The sequence below is a fragment of the Canis aureus genome, chromosome 23 (assembly GCF_053574225.1).
Source record: "Canis aureus isolate CA01 chromosome 23, VMU_Caureus_v.1.0, whole genome shotgun sequence".
Classification (NCBI taxonomy): domain Eukaryota; kingdom Metazoa; phylum Chordata; class Mammalia; order Carnivora; family Canidae; genus Canis; species Canis aureus.
This window is the reverse complement of record NC_135633.1, coordinates 3,507,858-3,531,079: the sequence shown is the minus strand read 5'-3', so window position 1 is coordinate 3,531,079 and position 23,222 is coordinate 3,507,858. Positions and strand designations below refer to the sequence as shown.

Below are 23,222 nucleotides of genomic sequence, written 5' to 3'. Positions count from 1 at the left end.
TAGTTTTTCTGGAATGTCGTGTAGTGGAATCGTACAGTTTGTAGACTTTTCAGGCTTGGCGTCTTTCACTGAGTGGTATGCACTTAAGGATCCTCCATGTCTTTTCATGGTTTTATAGGTCATTTCATTTTAGTGCTGAACACTGTGCCATTATCTAGATGCACTGCAGTTTGTTTATTCATTCCCCTGCTGAAGGACATCTTGGTGGCCTCCAAGTTTTGACGGTTATGAATAAAGCTGCTTTAAACATCTGTGTGCAAGTTTTTGTGTGGACGTACATGTTCAGTTTATTTAGGTTAATACCATGGAGTGGTATTGCTGGATCCTATGGTAAGACTATGTTCATTTTTGTAAGAAACCTTCAAAATGTCCTCCCAAATGGCTATACCATTTTGCCTTTCCACAGCAATGAATGGAGAGATCCCATTGCTCCCATTCCTCACCAGCACTTGCTGCTTCCAGTATTCCAGATATTGACCATAGTAGGTGTATAGTGGTAGCTCTTTTTTTTTTTTAATTTCCATTTTCTTGGTATATGATGTACAGCATCTTTTTGTATGCTTCTCTGCCATCTATATATCGTGTTTGGTGAGGTATCTGTTAAGGCCTTTGAGTTGTTTGCTCTCTTATTGTTGAGTTTTAAGATTCTTTATATATTTTGAAATAACAGTTCTTTACCGGATGCGTCTTTTGCAAATATTTTCTTTCAGCCTGTTGCTTGTTTTCTCTCTCTTTTTTTTTTTTTTTTTGATATTGTCTTCCACAGAGCAGAACTTTTTGATTTTAAACAAGTCCAGGTTATCAATTTTTTTCCATGGGCTATACTCTTGGTGTTATATTTTGAAAACCATCCCTGTACCCAAGGTCATACAAGTTTTCTCTTATTTTATGTTTTAAGAGTTACACAGTTTTGCATTTTACATTTAGGTCATGATCCATTTTTTGCTCATTTTCTTAAAGGATATAAGGTCTGTGTTTAGATTTATTTAGTTTGTGCATGTGGATATCCAGTTGTTCCAGCACAAGGTGTTTACAGAGACATTTTTTTCTCCATCATTTGACCTTTAATCCTTTGCGAAAGATCCGTTGACTCTCGTAAGTCAAGTTGATATTTATGTGGGTCTATTTCTAGGCTCACCATTCTGTTTCCTGTATCTACTTGTCTATTTCTTCACTAACACCACTACTGTAGCTTCATAGTAAGTCTGAAAGTCAGGTAGTGTCAGTCCCATTTGTTCTTCACCTTCAATATTGTGATGGCTCTTCTGGGTATTTTTCTTCTCTGTAATCTTTATCACAAAATGACCTGTTGAAATTTTGATTGGCATCACAATTTTGATTTGCATCGAAATTTTGATTGGCATTGTACGTCTATAGATCAAGTTGAGAAGAACTGACATCTTGACAATATTGAGTCATCCTATCCATGAACATGAATTCTCTCTCCATTTATTTAGTTCTTCTTTGAGCTCATTAATAGAAATTTGTAGTTGTCCTTATATGCATCTTGTACATGTTTTCTTAGATTTATACCTAAGTAACTAGGTCTTTGTGGTGCTATTGTAAATGATATTGTGTTTTTAATTACAAATTCTACTCTCCATTGCTAAAAGAAAGCAATTAATTTCTGTATATTATCCTTTATCCTAAAAACGCTGCTTTCTGGTTTCTTAAGGTAGAATTTAGGTTATTGATTTTAAATCTTTCTTCACTTTTAATACATGAAATCAATGCTATAAATTTACCCCTAAGCACAGCTTTCACTGTACTTAAAGTTTAAATAGTTTAAATCTGACAAATTGTATTTTCATTTTCACATAGTAGAAAAAATTTTTTTTCCCTCTGGAGATTTCATCTTTGCCCCGTGTGACATGTGGAAGTGTGTTATTGAATCTACATCTATTTTGAAATTTTCCAGTTATCCTTCTGTTACAGATTTCCAGTTTAATTCCACTGTGATCTGAGAGCAGACATTGTAAAATTATTTCTATTCTTTTAAATTGGCTAAGATGTGGTTTATGGCCCAGGATATAATCTATCTTGTGAATGGTCCATATGAGTTTGAGAAAAATGTGTATCGTGCTGTAAATGAAGTAATTTTTAGATGTCAGTTATATCTATTTGATCAATGGTGTTGTTGAGTTCAACTATTTCCTTACCAGTTTTCTGCCTATTGGATCTGTCTATTTCTGAGAAAAGAATGTTGAAGTCTCCAACTGTGATAGTGTATTCATTTGTTTCTCCTTACAGTTCTATCAGTTTTTGCCCCACATAGTTTGACATTCTTATTAGATGCACACACATTAAAGATTGTTATGCCTTCTTGGAGAATTGGCTTCTTTATCATTCTGTGATGCCCTTCTTTATTCCTGGCTTTTCTTTTCTTGAATGCTTTTTTTTTTAAGTGTTCTTTAAAGGATGTTATTTTTTCTAGTGGCAATAAAACTACCAATGCTCAGTAGAAAAAAATGGAATATAGAATGGAGATAAAAGCATTTTTTGTAGTCCTTTGATAAAAAAAAAGTCTTGCTACTACTATATTTAAACCTCCAAGATCTTAGAAAAACACATATTAAACACATATTTATCACATTACAGAAAGAAAAAATCTTAATGTGAAAAATTAAAAATATAAAAATGTGCAAAATAATAAGTAAAGTTTATATCTGCTATCTCCCAAATCATATCATTTTCTTTATTTATACCTCTGTTAATGCCTTGATTTTATCCTGCTGGGTGCCCTTCAGGATATTTTCTATGTATATAAATATGTACACATTTTTTGAGAAATTAGTCATGTTATGCATACTGTTCTACTACTCAAATCTGTCATTTAACAATATATTATGAATATCTTAAATTACCATTATATTTAGATCCAGCTCATCTTTTTTACTAGATGAAAAGTTGAGAAAAGATGAGAGTTAGCCATTCCCTTATTCAGAGAAAAATGTTAAATTAAGTATTTTGAGAGGCTCCTAAATTACTACAAGTGGGATTCAACTACTTTTCTAAAAACTGAGATGGACAAGGTGAAAAAATGATTTTTTTGTTTAAATATCTAGTTTGCTAATAAATGTTATCAGTGGAATAGAGTGCTCATTGGTACTTAGATATGTTATTGGAGCCCCCCTTCTTTTTCCCCACAGGATGGCTCCTGTGATTAGTCTTCTAAGAAACACTATTAGGGAATACTGAACTGTAATGTGAGGTGGCCCTAGAAAACTGATGTGTTTATATTTATTAATACTTTTAAATATATATAAAATGACAGTACACTGCCTTGATTCTTTACAAGGTAAGGATTTATTCACACACTGCCTACTGTTATAGAATTGGGCAAGTTAAATTCTGGTCTCAAATTCTATTGACTCCTTTAATTGTGTTTCCTTTTTTATGTCTCTTCTGGGAATTTTAACCCAGAATATCCATATCACTGGACTAATTCAACCAATAAATATTACAAAAAGCTTATGAACTCGGTCTTGTGATAAGATTTTATTTCCCTATGATTTCTTCTCTATAGAAACAACTATTTCCTCATCTGTTCCCAGAACAATTTATACATACGTTCTATTATAATATTGGTAGTTATTTTGCTCACATATCTCCAATTATTAATTAATTCAGCAAATGATCTTAACAGGTACTATGCAAGCTATTGAGTAAAGTAGACCTCATCCCTGCCTTCATTGAACTTACACTACATATGAGTCAGTCTTTCATAATTTCAAACTGTGAAAAGTGACCGAAAAGAAAAATAAATGATGCTAGAATGACTTATATCAAGGGCAGTGATCTAGTCTGAAGGGTGAGGGAAGATAAGAGGAAGGGAAGACATGAAATTTTTTTTAAGATTTTTTATTTACTTATTCATGAGAGACAGAGAGAGACACACAGAGAGAGGCAGAGACACAGGCAGAGGGAGAAGCAGGCTCCATGCAGGGAGCCCGACGTGGGACTCGATCCCGGGTCTCCAGGATCACGCTCTGGGTCACTGAGCCACCCAGGCTGCCCAAGAGGTGAAATTAAAGAAATAAACGTTGACGTTTGAAAATGGATAGTACCTAAAATAAATCAAATAAAAGGGCTAGATGTGATTTTTCAGCACTGACTGCACATTATAATCACCTGGGGATCTCTTAATGCCAAACCCCATTATAACAGGAATCAGTTGAATATTATGATGGTTGTGGGATGAAGGAAACTGGCATTTTTCAATACCAGAATAAAAGCATGTATGATCTGGAAGGAAGTGACCTAAATGAAAAGGAGTCCATCGTGGGAAGATAAGGGGGCAGACTGCTATCTGCAGAAGGAAGAGCCAAAAGAAAACTACTTTTGACAGAAGAAAGCTAATTTGGGGAGAAAATGAGATGGGATTATGAGAATAAAGATCACAGGCCAGTGATTGACAGAGCTTTGAGAAATACAAATAAAAAATGTTTGAAATTTGTATTAGAGCCTAATGAGAAGACTGAACTGAAGCTTAGTGCTTTAGTCCTTAGAACATAGATGGTAAAAAAAAAAAAAAAAAAGAACAGAGATGGTAATATAAGCCTTGTATTAGGATGAAACCACTAGAGAGAATGAGAGGAAAAAAATGAATCTAAGAGTGAACCTGTAAAAGGCAGGAGGGGAGAGGAGACACCTGAAGGTGTTGGAGGTAGGTGGAAGGGCCAGAGATGAGGGGTCACAGGGCAAATACAGCTGGGAAGTCCAGGAAGACAAGAAGGAGGCCCCTTCCAGTGGAGGTTGTGGAGATCTTTGGTGAAAACAATGAGAATCATCATTCTGAGGAGATGGACATGTAAGCAAGATGGACATGGGTTGAAGAGTGACTAGGCACCAGCAGTAAATGTCGTCAGCACGCTGTGCACGGGAGGGTGAAGAGCAATAGCCAGCAAAGGGAGAGAGCTCTCGTGAGATTTCCCTGGTTTCTTTCTTTCTTTCTTTCTTTCTTTCTTTCTTTCTTTCTTTCTTTCTTTCTTTCTTTCTTTCTTTTTCTTTCTTTCTTTCTTTCTTTCTTTCTTTCTTCTTTCTTTATTTCTTTCTTTCTCTTTCTTTCTTTCTTTCTCTTTCTTTCTTTCTTTCTTCTTTCTTTCTTTCTTTCTTTTCTTTCTTCTTCTTTCTTCTTTCTTTCTTTCTTTCTTTCTTTTTCTTTCTTCTTTCTTCTTTCTTTCTTTCTTCTTTCTTTCTCTTTCTTCTTTCTTTCTTTCTTTCTTTCTTTCTTTCTTTCTTTCCTCTTTCTTTCTTTCTTTCTTTCTTTCTTTCTTTCTTTCTTTCTTCCTTTCTTTCTTTCTTCTTTCTTTTCTTTCTTCTTATATGAGATGCTTAAACGACGATGGCGAAGATCCAAGAAAGAAGGGTGGAGTCGGGGGGAAGCATGAGCAGATGGAAAAGAAAGGACTTGGGACACAAGGACACAGAAAATGAAATTGTGAGCCTGTCAGCAAGTATCAGACTTGTTAGCTGAAAAAACAGGAATATCCCTTAGGGAACGAGCCCCCAGTTTTTAAATTTACATTCACTAGAGCTAAGCACGGAGTCTGGCGGAGAGTAGGCCTCCAGTCCTCATTATATCACAGGTTGGTAAGGACAGTTTCCAGATGATCCCATCATCAGCAGATGATGATAAGGCCATATTTGAGTGGATCGGTATGTGATCTGTGACTGTGTTTGTTCCATGTACATTTCTAGATCATATGAGCAATTTGGCTTGCTAGACTTACTCTCATGAGCCACCGCATTGTTTTCTTGCAGCTCTCTGCCCCCAGCTCACGGAGGGTGACTTTGTAAAAACTCAGTTTTTGTACTTCCTCTTCTCTCGAGAGTGAACGTTCTACTTCTTGGGAATTTTGGATGTAATAATTAAATAATAATGTGAAGTGTGAAGGCGGTGGGTGTTTTGTTCCCTCCAAAAGGCCTGCCTTCATCAGAGCTAACAGAATAGCGGCAGATTGGGAGCTTTTGATTCCAAGGGAGAAAGTAATCTTTCTCCCTGGCAACACCATCCCTTCACCAACCCCTTGCTCAGTAGCTGTGAGAAAATGAAACTACTTTTGTTTTGTTTTAAGTAGAGGTATAACAAAAGAGAAATTAAGTTGAGGAAGTTCTAAGAGAAGACAGTTCATGCTGCTTGAAAAAGATCTATATATATTTAAAGTTAAGACATACAGAATTAGAAATGTTCTAGCTGTATGTGCACTTAGCTTGACATTTCACTCGTTGATGGTAAAATTAATGTAGCAACATCCTTCTAAAGCATCTCTTTTATTTAAGTGTATTCGATTTTTTTCACATCTTAAAGGTTGACAGGAATGAATTAATAATCAGTGCTATGCCAGCTATTCATGATGCTAATTTGAATTTTGACATAGCACCTCTCCCAGAATAATTTTGGTTTATTCGCGTTCTCGTTTCCATCATCTCTTGGTGAGGGACAAGTTACAAGGAAGGTGTATTTAAAATAAGTTAACCCACACATTCATCCATTCAACAAACGTTTAGTGAGAGACTACTACGTGCTCAGCATAGCACGGGGTGTTTGGTATACACATTGAATAGAATGAAGATCCCTTCTTTCAAGGCACTTACATAAATCAATAGTTTGACTTATTAGAAGGTAGTAAATACTAGAAGGAAAAGGATAGGCAGTGAGAAAGATGGGGCAAGGACAGGCAAGTTGTAGCAAGCGACCAAATGATAAGAAGTAGGACGAGTAAGGGGTAAAGTAGTAGGAGAGGGTGGTTAGCGAGATACTGAGTGTGACATTATATAAAAGGCTGTGTGGGTCACTGAAAACACTTTGGCTTTCCCTCTGAATGCAATAAGGTTCTGAGAAGTTATATGATCTGAGTTATGTTTTAAAGAATCACTCTGGCCATTATGCTATGAATAGATTTTTTTTAAAAGATTCTATTTATTTATTAATGAGAGACACAGAGAGAGAGGCAGAGACACAGGCAGAGGGAGAAGCAGGCTCCCTGCAAGGAACCCGACATGGGACTCGATCCCGGGTCTCCAGGATCACACCCTGGGCCCAAGGCGACGCTCAACCACTGAGCCACCCAGGCGTCCCTATGCTATGAATAGGTTACTGGGGACAAGAATGTAAGCAAAGGCTATGTTGGGCAGCACTATAGGAATCTTGGCCAGAGATGATGATGGCTTGGATGAGGGTGAGAGTTGTGGGGAGTGATCGTAATATAAAGTAAAACAAATCAAGGTTGTCCTAGTATAAGGTAAAACAAATCAAGAACCGTCTGGTAGTATGAAACCCCAGCTCTGCTGCTGTGGACGTGGAATCTTCAAAGGCCTCTCCCAACACACGTGTCACTCACACTTCCTTCATGCTGTGACTGTTCTCTGGCAACCACCATCCTAGGCTTCAGGCACCGAGATGCTCTGAGAGAGAATGAGACGGCCACGCATACGGGAATAAGGTCCAGCTCCTGAGAAACTTTTTTTTTTTTTTTTTTTTTTAAGCTGAGAAACTATTTTTCGTCCCAGGAGCTGTTGGTTCCACAACAGAGATCCCTGCTTTCATACTCACGGGAACCATTGGAAGGAACACAATGTTCAAACATCGGGGCATTTTTCAAAGGCTTGTTATTTGGTCTTAAATCATTCTACATGTAGAGTGCGTCAGTCTGCTATAGATTGTTTTTTTTTTTTTTTTCCAGTGTCTAGACTCCTTTATTTTCAAAGAGGCCTCTCTTCCAGATTCTGAGGAAAATGAATACTAGAAATGTTTTCTATAATCTTGAGGGCATCATTTTCTTTCTCTTTGATTAACTGCTGAAAAAGAGCCCACCTCTCCCTAGGAACAAGCAATAACATACGGGTATAGAACATTTTAAATACATATCAAGGAAGATATATCTTCCAAAGAGACTATAGTCTATAGAAATAGTTTTATTACGACTTCTATCCAGGATATGTTACTGGATATACAAATCTATAATTCTTGTATACAATATAATATTGTATATTTAATTTGTAATATTTTGTAAAATATTGCAATATTTAATATTTAATTCTTCTATCACTTGGTTCAAATCACTCTAGAGTTTTCTGCAAATATAGCTTGTTACTGGTTTTTATGACTCAAAAGGCCCATTATTGAAGGCTTACAAAGCCAAGGGATAAAGAGGAGTCTGGTAGCTGTTTACTAAGAAAAAAGAGAAAGAGAGTCAGTGAGAGAGAAAAATTCTTGTGAAGTTTTGAAATTAGCCATCATTTTGGCTCGGGTCTAATTGAAGAAGCACACTCTGGACAGAGAATGAACAACTCTGGATACTCTGTTTCACTTGGGTAGTTTATATGTCTACTCGCTCATAACACTCTTAACGGCTCTGAATTAAGATCATTGTCTCCATTTCTCAGGCGAGAAAACAAGATGAGAGAGTTAGGTAATTTCCCCAAGTTCACAGAACTAAGTAAATGATGAATGTGAAATGTGTACTTAAGTCTGGGATTCTGAATACTATGTTCTCTCTACCATGCCATGTGATTTCCTCTAAGTAGACAGTTAAGATTGAAGAAATTTAAACTGTACTTGGTAAGCGAGAAGGAAAGTCCGTTAACACCCAGTTGGCCAACACCATAATCTCAAAAGGAGGATCTTTGTTATCAATTTGAATATAAGGATTTTTGTATGGTAAAGCAAGAAAGACTCTTAAGACATGAAATTCTTCTTTCACTTGCCTCAGTGAAGGAGTTATTTAAATGTCTATTTTTTTTATGTTTCAGAAAGATTTTCTTGATTCTATCACTCCTGCCCAGAAACCTTTCTTAAAAAAAAAAAAAATTAAATTAAATTTAGTTAACGTATAGTATAATGTTAGTTTCAGGGGTAGATTTAATGATTCGTCAGTTGCATACAATACCCAGTGCTCATCCCATCACGTGCCCTCCTTCGTGTCTGTCACCCAGTTACCCCATCCCCCACCCACTTTTCCTCCAGCAACCCTCAATTTGTTTCCCATAGTTAAGAGTCTCTTACGGTTTGCCTCCCTCCTTTTTTGTCTTATTTTACTTTTCTTTCCCTTCCCTTCTGTTCATTTGTTTTGTTTCTTAAATTTCACATATGAGTGAGATCATATGATATTTGTTTTTCTTTTCTGACATATTTCACTTACCATAATACCCTCTAGTTCCATCCACATTGTTGCCAATGACAAGATTTCATTCTTTTTGATGGCTGAGTAATATTCCATTGTGTATGTAGACCACATCTTCCTCATCCATTCATCAGTTGATGGATACCTGGGCTCTTTCCATAGTTTGGCCATAGTGGACATGGCTGCTATAAATAGTGGAGTGCATGTGCCCCCCACCTCCGTTCAAATCACTATTTTTGAGTCCTTTGAATAAATACCTCATAGCTGCACAGAAACCTTTCAACCAGTCTGTAATAGTCGCTAAAAAGAATCTAGAGATAACATCATAATTGTTTTCCTTCTCTCTTCTAGCTAGGTAAAAAATGTATTTTTAAACAAATAGTTGTTTGAATTAAGGCCCATTTAAAAAATTCTACACATTATTTTCTCCATCATAGCTAATGTTTATGACGTTGGTCTAAATTCGAAGGCCTATTGATATTTAACACATCCTGTATCTTCTTTAGTCATGGTCAATTTTATTCCCACATTCTTTACCTGTAATTTAAAACAAACATATTTGAAGTAAGAAAGCTCTTTGGAAATTGTACTTGTGTAAAAGCATCTTTTGTTATGTTTCCCGTGATGATTTGCAAAATATGTGTATCTCATTAAACTATAAGGAAAAAAGTAATCCATGGTCCAAAATTTTGGAAATTAATTTACTAAATTTACCTTCTTGGATATTTTAAGCAAGTATATGCATATTAAAGTATCTCACAAGTCCTCTAGTGAGAAACCCCAAATTTTCTTGACCATGAGATATCTTGCCTCTTTTTTCATAGTACTCTGTGGAATAAACTTTAGCAAATGCTGGTCTGTGGAAATGTCTGACTTACAACGATGATGCCCTCTATATCTGAGTATTAATCAGATGATTGTCCTATGGTGTTCTAATAATACTTTTTTAAAAATATTAGTGATACAAACTTGAAATATTATTCTGCTAAGCTTATGAAAGTAGCCACACCTAACATATAGGGCTTTGTGAATATAGGGATATAAAACTATAAAACTGTACAGTTTAATTGTAAAATATTTATGATTTTAAATTAAACTGATAGATTTCTTCTATACTTTTGCACTTTTGACACCGTTGCGTTTCTTGAGAAGTTCTATCTAGCTGAATTTTTACTTGAACAATGTTAACCAAATGGAGACCAGCTGTGTATAGCTTGGCAGGCATGCCTAAGTGTAAGCAACAACTGTGGTTGTTCCTTTACATATGTTCAGCATCTCTATCCCCTTGAAGGATAAGCTCTGTGGAATTCACTGCTAGAATAGTCACAAACATCCTCCTCGCTGTATGGGCCTCCAATAGTATAGGAACTTGAGAAAATAACTGTCTTGGCTTTTAAAAATACAGAACATGACCATAAATGATATATAATGCCAAACTAGTCCATTATTTAGTTACCTATTTTAGACTAGTGGGCCACATCTAAGAATCTTAATAATTATCTTATTCAGAAACATAGCTGATTCTCTGTTAGTAATATGAACAAAATATTCAGAACAATGGAATCCAATTCTAGGAATTCTTAAGAATTAGAATTTTGCTAAAAGTCCCATAAGTAATTGTGATGCACACTTAATTCTGCTTAAAAGCCTTTTGTGTGGATCAAAGATGCTTAAATTCTTAGAGACTGAAAGATTAAAGTAATTGCAAATTTGATAGCACTGTAAGGTCATGGACTTGTATGATTTATATTCCATTTTTTCCCAGGATTTTCATAGGACCTAGCAGGTTGCAGGTACTCTGTAAAGCATGCTAGAAGAATAAGTGAATGAATCAATGAATGGCTAGTGGCAACTGTCAGTGTTTTCTGTTCCCTCTGAGCAGGATCATGATAAAGTTCCCAACAAGAATAACTTCAGATTCCTAACTGGCTCATGATTTTTCTGGTTGGAAATCTGGATCTTGATAACAATCAATGTTAAGAAAATGCACTAACTTGTATGGTGATTATTCTTGTATTGCAATGGCATTCTTACATTTCTATGAAGATTGTTCTGTATTAAGAACTTTTATTCATATAAATCCCCCTTAAATCAATGACAATGATTTATGTGGAGACAAGGTGACAGTGTTTTTTACTTTCAAATCACAGTGTGGTGTGATGATATCATCAGCTCTGATTCTAAATAACCGTGCCTACCTTTCTATCCTTTGCAGCCAGCTGTCGCAAACTCTGATATCATGTTTATTAAAATTCACATTCCATGGGACACACTGTGCAAGTATGCAGAGAGGCTAAATATCAGGATGCCCTTCAGGTACTTTCAAATTTTACTTCATTCTATCTCAATGTAATTAAGATGAATCCGTTGTTTGTTCTTTTTTTTTTTTTTTTCTTTTCAAAACTTCAGAGCAATAAATGTAACTCTTTCTACAGAGCTGCTTCTTCCAAATGTTAGAATATCTTGGACACTTTTTTTTTCCTTCTAATATGTTTACCAAATGTGATAAACCTTGCGGTCCCTTGGATGTTTTATGCCATTTTTAGGTGGACTTGCCAAGAGGGAGGGAAAAACGGTTGTTTTCGGAATTTGACTTACAGTTCCCAAGATTAGTCTCAGTTCTTATTCCATATGGGTGGTAAAAACTCTTCTGTCTCTGTGGAAGGCAGGAAGTGTGTGTAGCGTCCATTTGTGAACAAATGCAGTGATTCTCTTGGCATAGCAGTCAGCAAGAATCATTCCTTGCCGTTCAACTACATGGTTTCTTAGCTCTGTCCTCAGCACCAGAGGATACATAGGAATGGGAGACCCACTCAAAGATTTTTCCATTTTTCCTATAGACAAAGATTGAATAGACATGAGTTTCCCTCTGTTGTGTATCTTGTGTTATATGCAGAATTATCACTTCCTCCATGTGGAATTCAATAGTGTTCCTACTGTGTGCGAAGAGATAAGGATTATGTACCTTTGAAGCTCAGTGTGTTTCACCAGCTGATAAGAGGGTTTAAAAAGAGTAACAAGATACTGAGTAAAAGAGCCTCTAAATAGTGATTGTGAATGTAAGAGCACAATTCGAACATACAGAGAAACATCTCAGACCTGGTAGCTTGGAAGAGGCCAGTTCTGGTAAGACTGCTGACAAGTCTTCCGGTTCCATGGTATTCAAGATAAAATATGAGATAGTGGTCCCATCTTTCTAGTCACTTGAAAAACCCCAGGCTTTGAAAGATGCAACCACAGCCATTGTCCACGAAACAGAAATTGATGAAGCATTGGCAACTACCGAGGAATCTACAGACAGTATTAGAATTGAATACCTAATTAGCTTGTATTCAAACCTAAGAGTTTAAAAGTTCTCTTTAAAAATGATATTTAGGAGATAAGCAAATAAAACCTCAAAAAGCTTGGCAAAGAATAGTGGTAATGACAAAATATAAAGCAAAAGCTGATAAAGGAAAGAAAAGTCTAATCCTTCAGCACCTTATACAAATGATAAGTTACCTAAGAGGACCCGAAGTCGGTATGTTTCTATGAAAGGTGGTTCTTAAAAGAAGAAAATAAGGGCCTATGAGATGTTATGTGTGTTATGATTAACTAGTGTGAGGTCTGCAAAGGACTGCTTTCAATTCAAGGCATTATATCGAACTAAGCTAGAGAGCACAGCTGGGTAAGTATACACTTGCACTAGTCTGTACATCCCTTCACTTCTGAGCAATTCTTCCCTAGTGACAGCATGTCACTTTCTAAGAAGTCTTGAAATACTTACTTGGGACTTATTACAAGGTTATAACAGGGGAACTTTTGCCATTTACTCTGTCCAATTTCTTCTTGCTTGGATTGTACCTATTCATGGGGCACAGAATCATGCAGAATTAAAACTGTGATAAATTTTAACCTACAAAATTAGTGAAGAATTTTATAAGAGGTGACATTCAGACATTTCACAGATATGGTAAATAATCAGATTTGTTTATTTATGGTTCAAATCAAACTTCGTAAAATATTCTGAAACTCAATTTGGAAGTGTTTGTTTTCCTGTGAGCCTTAAAACCTTTTATACCCTCCACTTTTATCTTAATAAGATAATTGGAAAATGTGCAGAAACATTCCCTGAAGTATTACTTACAATTGTGGAAAATGGAAATACCTCCTATGTTCCACAGTAGAGGAGTAAATTAGAATACACCCTCGCAACAGAATATAATTTACAAAATGAATGGGTATAGGATTTCTTAATGATTTGGGGAAATAATAAATAATAAAATTTAAAGTTATATACATTATGATACATAATTTCTAACGGTACGAAATGCATGGAAGTGAAATAGGAATAAAATAGAGTATGCTAAAAATAACTGCTGATAGGTGCAATTGTAGGTACCTGTTATTTTATTCGTATTGAAAAAAATATCTGCGTTTAATAAATTCTAATTTGACTGCACGGGATACAAGGGAAGTATGACACTCAAGATGACCTAATTTCTGATATCAGAATTAAATTTCCCCCAAAATCTCCAAATGAATCTTAACTAATGAGGTGCCTCTATCCACCCCTCATCCTGTGATTTCACCATTGTTTCTAAAGAGTTGTAATTAAATTCATGGACAAACTAATTTCCTTGTAGATCTAAAAAAGAGGAAACCCTTGGAGTCTATCACAAAGTGTCCCATTTCTATGGATTTCAGCATTCAGGTTCTGTTCGGACAGAGTGAACATTGTGTTAAAACATCTATCTCTTGGGAATCCCTGAGTGGCTCAGCCATTGAGCGTCTGCCTTCAGCCCAGGGCGTGATCCTGGAGTCCCGGGATCGAGTCCCGCGTCGGGATCCCTGCATAGAGCCTGCTTCTCCCTCTGCCTGTGTCTCTGCCTCTCTCTCCTCTGTGTCTCTCATGAATAAATAAATAAAATCTTAAAAAAAAAAACAAAACATCTATCTCATCAGAAAGGCTGCATATCATCCCCCTGACCTCCTCTGGACTTGAAACAAAACAGTCGTTGGCCAGGGGTCTAGAAGATTTTGTTCCTTTTGTGCTATACCCAAGGAGGAATTTGACACAGTTTGCCCTAGATCCCCACAACGGCGCTTGTTATGAACGGTGAAGTGATGCCTTCAGTGAAAGAACAAGTTATGAATATAGTGTCAGTCTACATGTTTGCTTTACTGCAAGTATTTGACATTCGAAATTCAAAGATTTTTCTTTTTACCAATTCACTTTCAAAATATGTTCATCTGCAACAGTCTACAGGGAAAAATCTTACAAAGACAATGGCATACTTTTCATATATGAAGACAGTTTACAATGTCATACTTTTCATATAGCTCTTTTCACCATCATGTTGGATTTTACTAAGTTTTAAAAATTGAAGTTCTGTTTGGAGCACATTGATCTCCTTTCTGTCATTGCCTTACTCTTATCTTTTCAGGCAAATTTTGAGAAACTCAGTGATAGACTGATCAGTACTCTCATAAATTTAATTTTTCTAAAAATATATCCTGAACTTACTTCCTTTGTTGCTTTTTCTTAGAAATTCATTAAAAATAAAAAACAAAAACAAAAAACAAAAACACTAACAGTTCCCTTGCCAGATTGTGAATGTTCCTGGTTGATATGAATTAGAGCTTAGGTCTCCAGGCTGTATGCCATGGTGTTCTGACCTGGGATGACTTTCGAAGAAGATGTTCTCTTCAGATAGATGTTTTTTTCTTTTTCTTTTTTAGGATGATATTCTTTTTTTTTTTTTTTTTTCCGTGTCGATTGCATTTGAAAGCACGGTGCTGATACATCTAAGGAAAGAAATATGAAAGCCCTGAAGTGTGTGCAATTACTCTTCTTGATATTGTGGCTGAAATTTCTTCTTTATAATGTTTTTTTTTTATTTTTTTTTTAAGATTCATCTTTTTCTTGAGAGAGAAAGAGTGCACACACGAGGGTGTGAGTGGGGGAGGGGCAGAGGGAGAGACTCCCAAGCAGACCCCCTGGCTGGGTGCGGAGCCTAACATGGGGCTCAATCCCACAGCCCTGAGATCAGGACCTGAGCTGAAACCAAGAGTCCAGACATTTAACCAACTGTACCACTCAGGTGCCCCTCATAACATGTTTTTTTTTTTTTTAAATAATGTGTACATTTGCTGCATACTAAAACTTATGGAAAATGCCATTGAAATTCTCATGATTTAATAATATAAATACTAGGAAAGATGCAACATTTTCCAAAATGTATCAGAGGAATACTAGTTCCACAAGTTCTTAAGAGAAAGATATCCTGTGAGCAAATATGTTTCTGAATTTCTGAGTTAAACAGTAAGTTTATTTACTCTAGGAATTTTTAGAGAAGTGGTCCTCATTCTGCCTTTAGAATGCGTTACAGTCACCTGGGAGACTTAGTAAACATGAAGTTCCCTGGAGGCCTCTCCCCAGAGATTATGGCATCCTAATTCTGGGACAGAAGGTGTATAGATTTTTAACAAACATCCCACAGGATGCCGATGCAGATGGTAAAGAAATATTGTCTTAACAATTTTATTATTTTAATAATTTTGATCATTTTTATATATTCCAAGAGTTGGTTATACAAAGCACCCTTTCCATTTGATGGTGGGATTTTTTTTAATCTTAATATCTTTTATCTTTATCTTAATATGTTGGTGTTCTTGGGAAAACAGTTTGACAAATACTAGAACACAGAGTTTTCTTGGAACATTTTCCAGATCAGTTTAAATAATAGATTAACATTAATTCCTTAGTAACTAACTTCTCATTTATTTCTAAGGAACACATGAAATTTGGCATAGCCATTGCCTCATAAAAAGAGAATGCTATACAAATATAAAGTGGCAAAGCTTTTCTATGATGGCCGATTCAGTTTCCAGTTGTCAACTGGTATCACATTTAAGAACATAAAATTAAAATATACAATAATAAAGACCTTAAATAGGAAAAACATATATCTCTTTCTAGGACAAGAGGTTTTAAAAGATTTATGCATAAAAAAACTTACACATGCTTGACTATCCCATATATTTATTCAGCATTGGAAACTACATATTAAATTTCACAAAGAAAAACTGCAAATTTATTCAGAAAAAGATATTAGTTATAACCTTGCTTTGCCTGCAAACGGTTTCTCCTTACTGTATTAACACGATTCTTGAACATTTTATCTAAATCCTCTACTTAGATATATGTGTAGAATTTTATATACCTAAATTTTCTAGCTATTGCCTTTTTTGATTATCATTCCAAAGTAAATATGGCCTACATATTAGACTTGATGTTTCAAAACTATTCAAGAAAATTTCAGAGGGTTAAAATGCTTCAAATTGTCTTATGTTTTCCCTATCAGCAGGGACCTAGCACATGTCTTCCACATTCCAGAAATATTAAGTTCTGCTTTCATTATTTTTCTTTTAATTCAAAGGTGGTTCCTAATTCTTCTTACCCCTTTCATATTAAAAGAGTCAAACATATCTTAAGATGTTTCAATCATCGCCTAGTTTCTCAGTTTGAGTTCCTTTTTCTTCTCTCTCTTTTTTTTTTTTTTAAGATTTTATTTATTTATTCATGAGAGACAGAGAGAGAGAGGCAGAGACACAGGCAGAGGGAGAAGCAGACTCCATGCAGGGAGCCTGATGCGGGACTCGATCCCGGGTCTCCAGGATCACGCCCTGGGCCGAAGGCAACGCTAAACCACTGAGCCATCCAGGGATCCCCTCAGTTTGAGTTCCTTAATGAGATTCTTAAGCTTCTCCCACAAATACTTTAAACATAGCAGATTGCGGGGGGAGGGGGGGCTGATATTTTTAAAATATTAAGACTAATCTTCCTATCACAACTGAGATTGAACTTAGATCAATTTTTTTATGCAAAGGACACTTCACTCAAAAAGAAAACAACATGGAAACAGACAGGCAGCCCAACATATGAAATAGGCCCAATCTCCTATGGAAGATGGTCCGTGATCTGTTACATAATGATGACTAGTGCAAGACAGTCTGTGTAGAGGAAATTCAGGAAGAAGATGGGTTTATATTCCAATGGGGATTGAATTCTATATGCATACAAATTCCTGTATATTTGAAAAATGAAGGGGAGGGATTTTTAAATGAGTTTAGCATAGACATGGCAAGCCTTAAGATTCCATATTTGAATTTAGTATTGAGGTATGGCAGGGACAACTGAAAAAATATCTTTTTTAGCAATATGACTAGTGTTTGCAGTGAAATATGGTAGTTCAGAAGGTTTTCAAGGTTTCTCAGCAATTAATAACACAGTTAGGACCAAATATTGATTGTCTAAACTCAGCTCTGCTTTCTAGATGCCACACAGGGAGGAATTTACTGATCCTCTGGAACGGGTTTTGATGGGTGGGGATAAAAAAGGCATTTTAGAAGAGACTATGAGATTTCTGAGCTCCAAAATGAGGACATGGTAAGAATCTTTTGGGAGGTGAATTAACCTCTGTCACAAATTTTTAGATTCTCCAAAATCAGACATGCTACACACCTGCTTAAAACATTCAAAGTTTTTCATCCATTGTTTTTCATCTAAAACCTTAGAGTCAGTGGTATGACTCTTCATTATCTGTGCCATGTTCATCATCCCTGCCAGCTCTTTTATATCTATTTTCAACTTGCAATTCATACTCCAGAGATCACCAAAGTGGCTGCAGTTTCCTGAATCTTAAAATACTTGATGTTGCTCCATAACCATTTCATGTGCCACTACTTCTGTCAAGAATACCATGTCCCAAGTACCTTATTCAGAGGACGACTCCCACTCATGCTTCAAGATTCAACACAGATAACACATTGCTCTGGGAAGGTTTTCCTGACTCCTTTCTCCTTCTAGAAAAACTAATCGAGATCCCTTCCTAGGTACTTCCATAGCACTCTCTGTTTTTCCTGCATCATCACATTTTATTATAACTCTCACTTTTCTCCTCAACTGTAAAGCAAGTTATTTTTTCCCTAAATTTTTAATAGTTATACCTTAACAGAGCTTGCAAAATAATAAATATTTATTACATATGTCTTTAGATGGATAGAAATATAAATAAATGGATGGATGGATAGATGGATGGATGACTTCATATAATATATAAGCAAATAATCCAGTTAATATGCATTGTGTAGCAGAAGGCCAACAAAAAATGGAATTAAAAATCAAATATTCAAAAGTGTTCTATTGACTTATCCAGGTTTTTTGTTATTAGCAACTTAAAGTCTGAAATTAAGACAATGTACATCTAGAATTCTTACTATTACATTGACTTACTTCATGTCTTTCATGGATGTGTGGAAGTTAGAGGGTTAATATACTCACTATGATCAAATGTTGTCACTCACTGATTTCTCTTTTTCTCAAGTGACTCTCTTCAACTGTTTCTATTATTTTTCAGGAAAAAATGCTACTACACTGACCGGAGGAGCAAATCAATGGGCAGGTCAGTGGGTGATGTGTAATTTGTTTACAACCGATTTGACATTTGGGAAAAAGAAAAAAGAAAACATTCAATTACCCATATCAGCAGTTATAAATTTTAGGATGAAAAACTTTGTTGGTTTCTTCAAAGATTTCCAAGATGACTTATGCCAAATTTAACAATGTGAAAATCAGATAATCTCTTTTTTTTTTTTTTATTTACCATTTCAATTCCTACAATCCTCGTTTGATATAATGTTGTGACAGGAAGATTTTAATTGCAAGTTAGCATCTTAGGAAAGATTTTAATTTATAAAATAGTTATAAAAGCAGGATTGATGAGCAGATGAGGACCCCCTAGAATAAAAGGAGAACAGACACAGCAAAAACCCTCTGGATCATTCCGTGTAAATCTCTCCTTTGACAGAGGAGGTCAAGGAAAGGCCAGCATCCAGAGTGATGAAGTGGTTTACCAAGGCCACACAGCATCTTTTGAATCCCAGGCCTACTCTTAGGTCACCAGCTGAGCTGCCTCTCTTTTCCGAATATTGAAAAGAAGCTGTTTTTCAAGAGCTTCATCCCAAAACTTCTCTTTACCTGTTGTGGTAACAGTAGCTGTGACAAAGGAATTAATCAAGCCAGAGCCCTGAGACAGAAAAGACTCTCCCACCTGAATCACCTTGGCCCTGTTTCACTGAGGAAAATGAGCTTCCATTTAATGGACACTAAAAACAAAAAGGCTTCTATTTTTCTGCTCATTTCAAAAGAATTAATTAACAAAAGCAAAATATGATGGCGTGTACCCTACTGAATAATTCTGCAAGATGTTACCAGTCAGAAGGACACAAAACTAGAATCATGTAGTATGAACCTCAGAACATTTTAGGAAAGGATTTTATAAATCCAGTTCCTTACCACAGAGAGTGGCTGAATATAATTAGGAACTTTAGAATAGGAAAAATTTTGATTTTAAGAGAGAAGAATGTTGGTCTCTCTTAAACATTAAATTTAGATGTGGTAGGAACAGGTGACAAGAAAAGTAAATAATGGAGGGAAAACTTGAAATTAGAATTAATGCGAAAGAAATGAGTTCTTAAAAGTCATTGGGACAGATAATATATGAATTTATAACTGCAGAGGGTTCTGTTTGTTTTTCTCTGCATGTACCTGCATCATGTTTGATGGCATCGACAGAATGTCAGTGGGGTAGGTTCAGTGTGCTCCATAGAATGAGTGAGATTTTGCTACTGTAGAATTAGTGGGTTTTCTGATAAACAAGCATCTTTCTTCCAGAGACTTGTAGAGGGATAAGATCCTATAGACTAAAATAGCAAGAAATTTCTACATAATATTATATAATCGCTTTAGAGTGCGCTTGTTTAGAATGCATGATAAACGTGTACATTAAATTGCAAAGAAAACACTTTTAATTTTTTCTATTTTGATCAAACTTAAAAATAAACTAGAGAACTAAACACTATATTATGTATCATAATGTTTTACTATCTTTGATGTTTATTATTTTTTCTGTTTACTTTCATGAAATGAAAATTCAATTATATGTTCCAAATAATCACTAAAATACCTGAAACGTTACTACAGCCTACCTCTTTACAGTTTACTTACGACAAATAGTTTTCTTTGGTCCTTGACTTTTTGGATGCAAATGGGAAGGGTAGCAAATAAATAGGAAGGGTATTTATGAAAGTATATGACATCATGAGCTGAGAAGAATGTCACGTTGTTTGCTTGAGTTTAGTTTCAATTAAGGAAATGCTTGGTTTTGATTTCCTTTTTTCTTTTTTTTTTTTTTTAATTTTAACTTTGGAAAAAAGTTTAACTGTCTCCTCCTCCCCGTGTGTGTGTGTGTGTGTGTGGTGATGATCATCATTATAAAATTTTAAAACCTCATTTGTAGACAATTGGCAAGAGAGAAATGAAAGTCACTTGTGTGCACTTAGATTTTCCCTGTGCTTTTCCTCTCTTGAGGTGGGAAAGATGATTTGTGCGTGGGTGTTTCGACCAGTAAACATTAGGTGATGTAAGGTACAGGCAATTCTCCAGCTGTTGAAGATGGTCATTTCTCCGGGCAGCTGTCGTTCTACTCCTGCTGCTGTCTATCATTTGTTGACAAAGCACTTTCACGTTCAGTTTTCCAATCATCCTCAAAATGACCCTCCAGGGCAGCAGAACACAGAATAACCGGTTTTGCTGACCGGGGAGAACCAGTGACTGTTGGCACCACTGTCTACTGGCCTCTTGCCTCATCCGCAGTATTTCACAGCAGCTTGGGTGGAGCTTGAGCCCTGACCACGTTCTTTTGGCTCTCCTCTCCAAGTTTCCTTTCAATTTCCATGGAATTCTCTGCTTTCCCTTGATTTTGCCCCAGCAGCGTAAAGCTCCATTAGAAGTCATCTTCACAGTATGTCATGAAATCTTGAGTCCACCAGATGGCCAAGGTGACAAGGATTTGCTGGAGTGTGGATCATGCATTAGGTTGTGTTGGTGACATGTTGGTGATACTGGTAGTAGACGGAGTAGCAATACTCTCTTTCCTTACGATTATTGTAAACCTTACTGAGTGCTCGCTGGGTGCTGAGCACTGTGGATTCGGGCATTCCGTATATAGTTCTCAAAATAATCCCTTCCTTTAAGGATGAGAACATCGAATAAGAACCAAGGAAATTGAGTAATAACCCAGAACTTTGCATCCCATGATTCAAATCCAGGCCTGACCACATTTCACTATCAGAATCCTCTACTTCTCTGTAGAAAGTCCATATGAAAAAATCTAAATTATAAAATGTTTATTTCTGTAAAAAATCAGTGATGATCCGAAGCCCCTTTTACTGTTTAAATGTTCTTAAAATTTACCTCCGCTTCTAGGATGTTTGTACTAGTAGGTCAGCATTTCCTAAGTGCAGTCAAAAACATATCCTTTCATTTGATCCTTCTGGCACCTAGTAAGGTAAGACAGAATCATGTCCTCTTTCTAGAGATAAGGAACCTAAAGCTCAACGATTGAAAAGTTTGCCTCGATTTCAGTAACTGGCAAATTCAGTCTTGGAAGACTCCTCCTCCACCTCCTACCCCAGTGTTTTCCTCCCTGTGCCAAGTTTGAAAAGCAGGAGTGATGGCTAGCTCATCCATTCAGCGATTCATAAACATCTGTACACTATCACTGAAATACGGAGATACTCTGTGATTTCTTCAGAGGTTTTTGTTATCATGAGAAGAAGCAAAATGAACACCTCAGATATTGCTGATTTATTATTTTAGGCTAGAAAGAAATGCTTGGGTCCCTCTAAAACCAAAAATGACTTGGCGTCTATTTAATAACCCATCCGGCAAAGGAAAGGTCCAGACTCTCCACATGCTAAACTGCCCGTCAGGAATTGATTATTATTTCAAATTATGCATAGTAATTTTAGCATAATAGACTCAAGTGGAATAATTCCCAAGAGACACTATTAGCGGCCTGCACATTGCTCCACTAAATTTTTTAAAGTTTAAGCAGAGTTGACCAAACAGACATGAAGATGCATTGTACTTGCCTAGGAAACTTTCTTATTCTGCTACTTTCATTCTTACTACTGCAGAAGAGGCCCAAATGGACAAAGATGGAATCTCATGAATGGCGTGTAAATATTGCAGTTTGGAGGGTTTTTTTTTTTTTTTAAGTAAAAATGCAATTATAATTACAGTTACTCAGAATTAGGTTTCAGAATCAATCTCTTTCGTTTACTTGTTTTTCTTTGTAAAGTAAATATGATTCCAATCAGTATATACACTTAAGAACTGGGTTATGACCATAATCTAAAGCTGAGACCAAGGTATCGTGATATAAGATTTCCTGAAACAGTATCTTACTGTCATGTGCGTGGTGTCTGTACTAAACCCATCACTCAAAGTGCAGCCAGTGGATAGCAGCGCGGACGTCCCTAGGAGCTGGTTAGAAATGCAGACTCTCAAGCCCCGCCCTCGGCCAACTGAATTAGCTTTTTAACCAGATCTTCAGATGATTCATGTGCCCATCAGATTCTTAAAAGTACTGCAAAGACTCTCTGCCTCTGTTTGTTAATAATCAAGTTTAAAATAAGACACCGAGGGCGCCAGGGTGGCTCAGTCGGTTCAGCGTCTGACTCTTGATTTCCGCTCAGGTCGTGACCTCGGGGTCCTGAGATAGCCTTGCCTGGAGCCTGCGTGGGGTGCTCTCCCTCCCTTTTCCTCTCCCTCTCCCCGCCTTTTAAAAAATAATCTTTAAAAAATAAGACACCAACTTACAAGTCTCTAACAAAGTCAGTGTGTTTTTGTTGTTTTTTTGTTTTGTTTTGGGAGTGAGGAAACAGAGGCAAGAAGCTCAATAATATGTGTCACTTTGCACAGCCACTGTGGTGCCAAGCTGCCTCTGAACCTGGTTTTGCTTGACGCCAGGAGCCTTGGTGTTCCCATTGCAGCTGGGGCTCGCAGACCTGTTGAATAAGTGTGTAGTAGACATTCATTTCCTTTTGGTGTCCACTTGTAGAGCCACAGGGCTGTAGAGTTTTCAGGGAATCAGGGAATAATCTATAGCTACGTCTATAGGTATAAATACAGCCATGCGTGCACTCCCAACTTTGACCAGTGTGTCATACTGCTCTCATCGTTGGGTTCTTTCCTACCACCCTCTGTGT

General features: G+C 36.4%; 1 protein-coding gene across 6 annotated transcripts in view; it reads left to right on the top strand.

Moving 5' to 3' along the window:
* ANO3 (anoctamin 3) overlaps window positions 1-23,222 on the top strand; it is a 373,740-nt gene that overhangs the window by 260,897 nt on the left and 89,621 nt on the right. For all 6 annotated transcript variants that reach the window (XM_077866168.1, XM_077866167.1, XM_077866169.1 and 3 more), the window contains 2 exons: window positions 11,341-11,441; window positions 18,527-18,571. In XM_077866168.1, coding sequence (XP_077722294.1) covers window positions 11,341-11,441; window positions 18,527-18,571 — 146 coding nt within the window. The remainder of the gene's footprint in view (window positions 1-11,340; window positions 11,442-18,526; window positions 18,572-23,222) is intronic.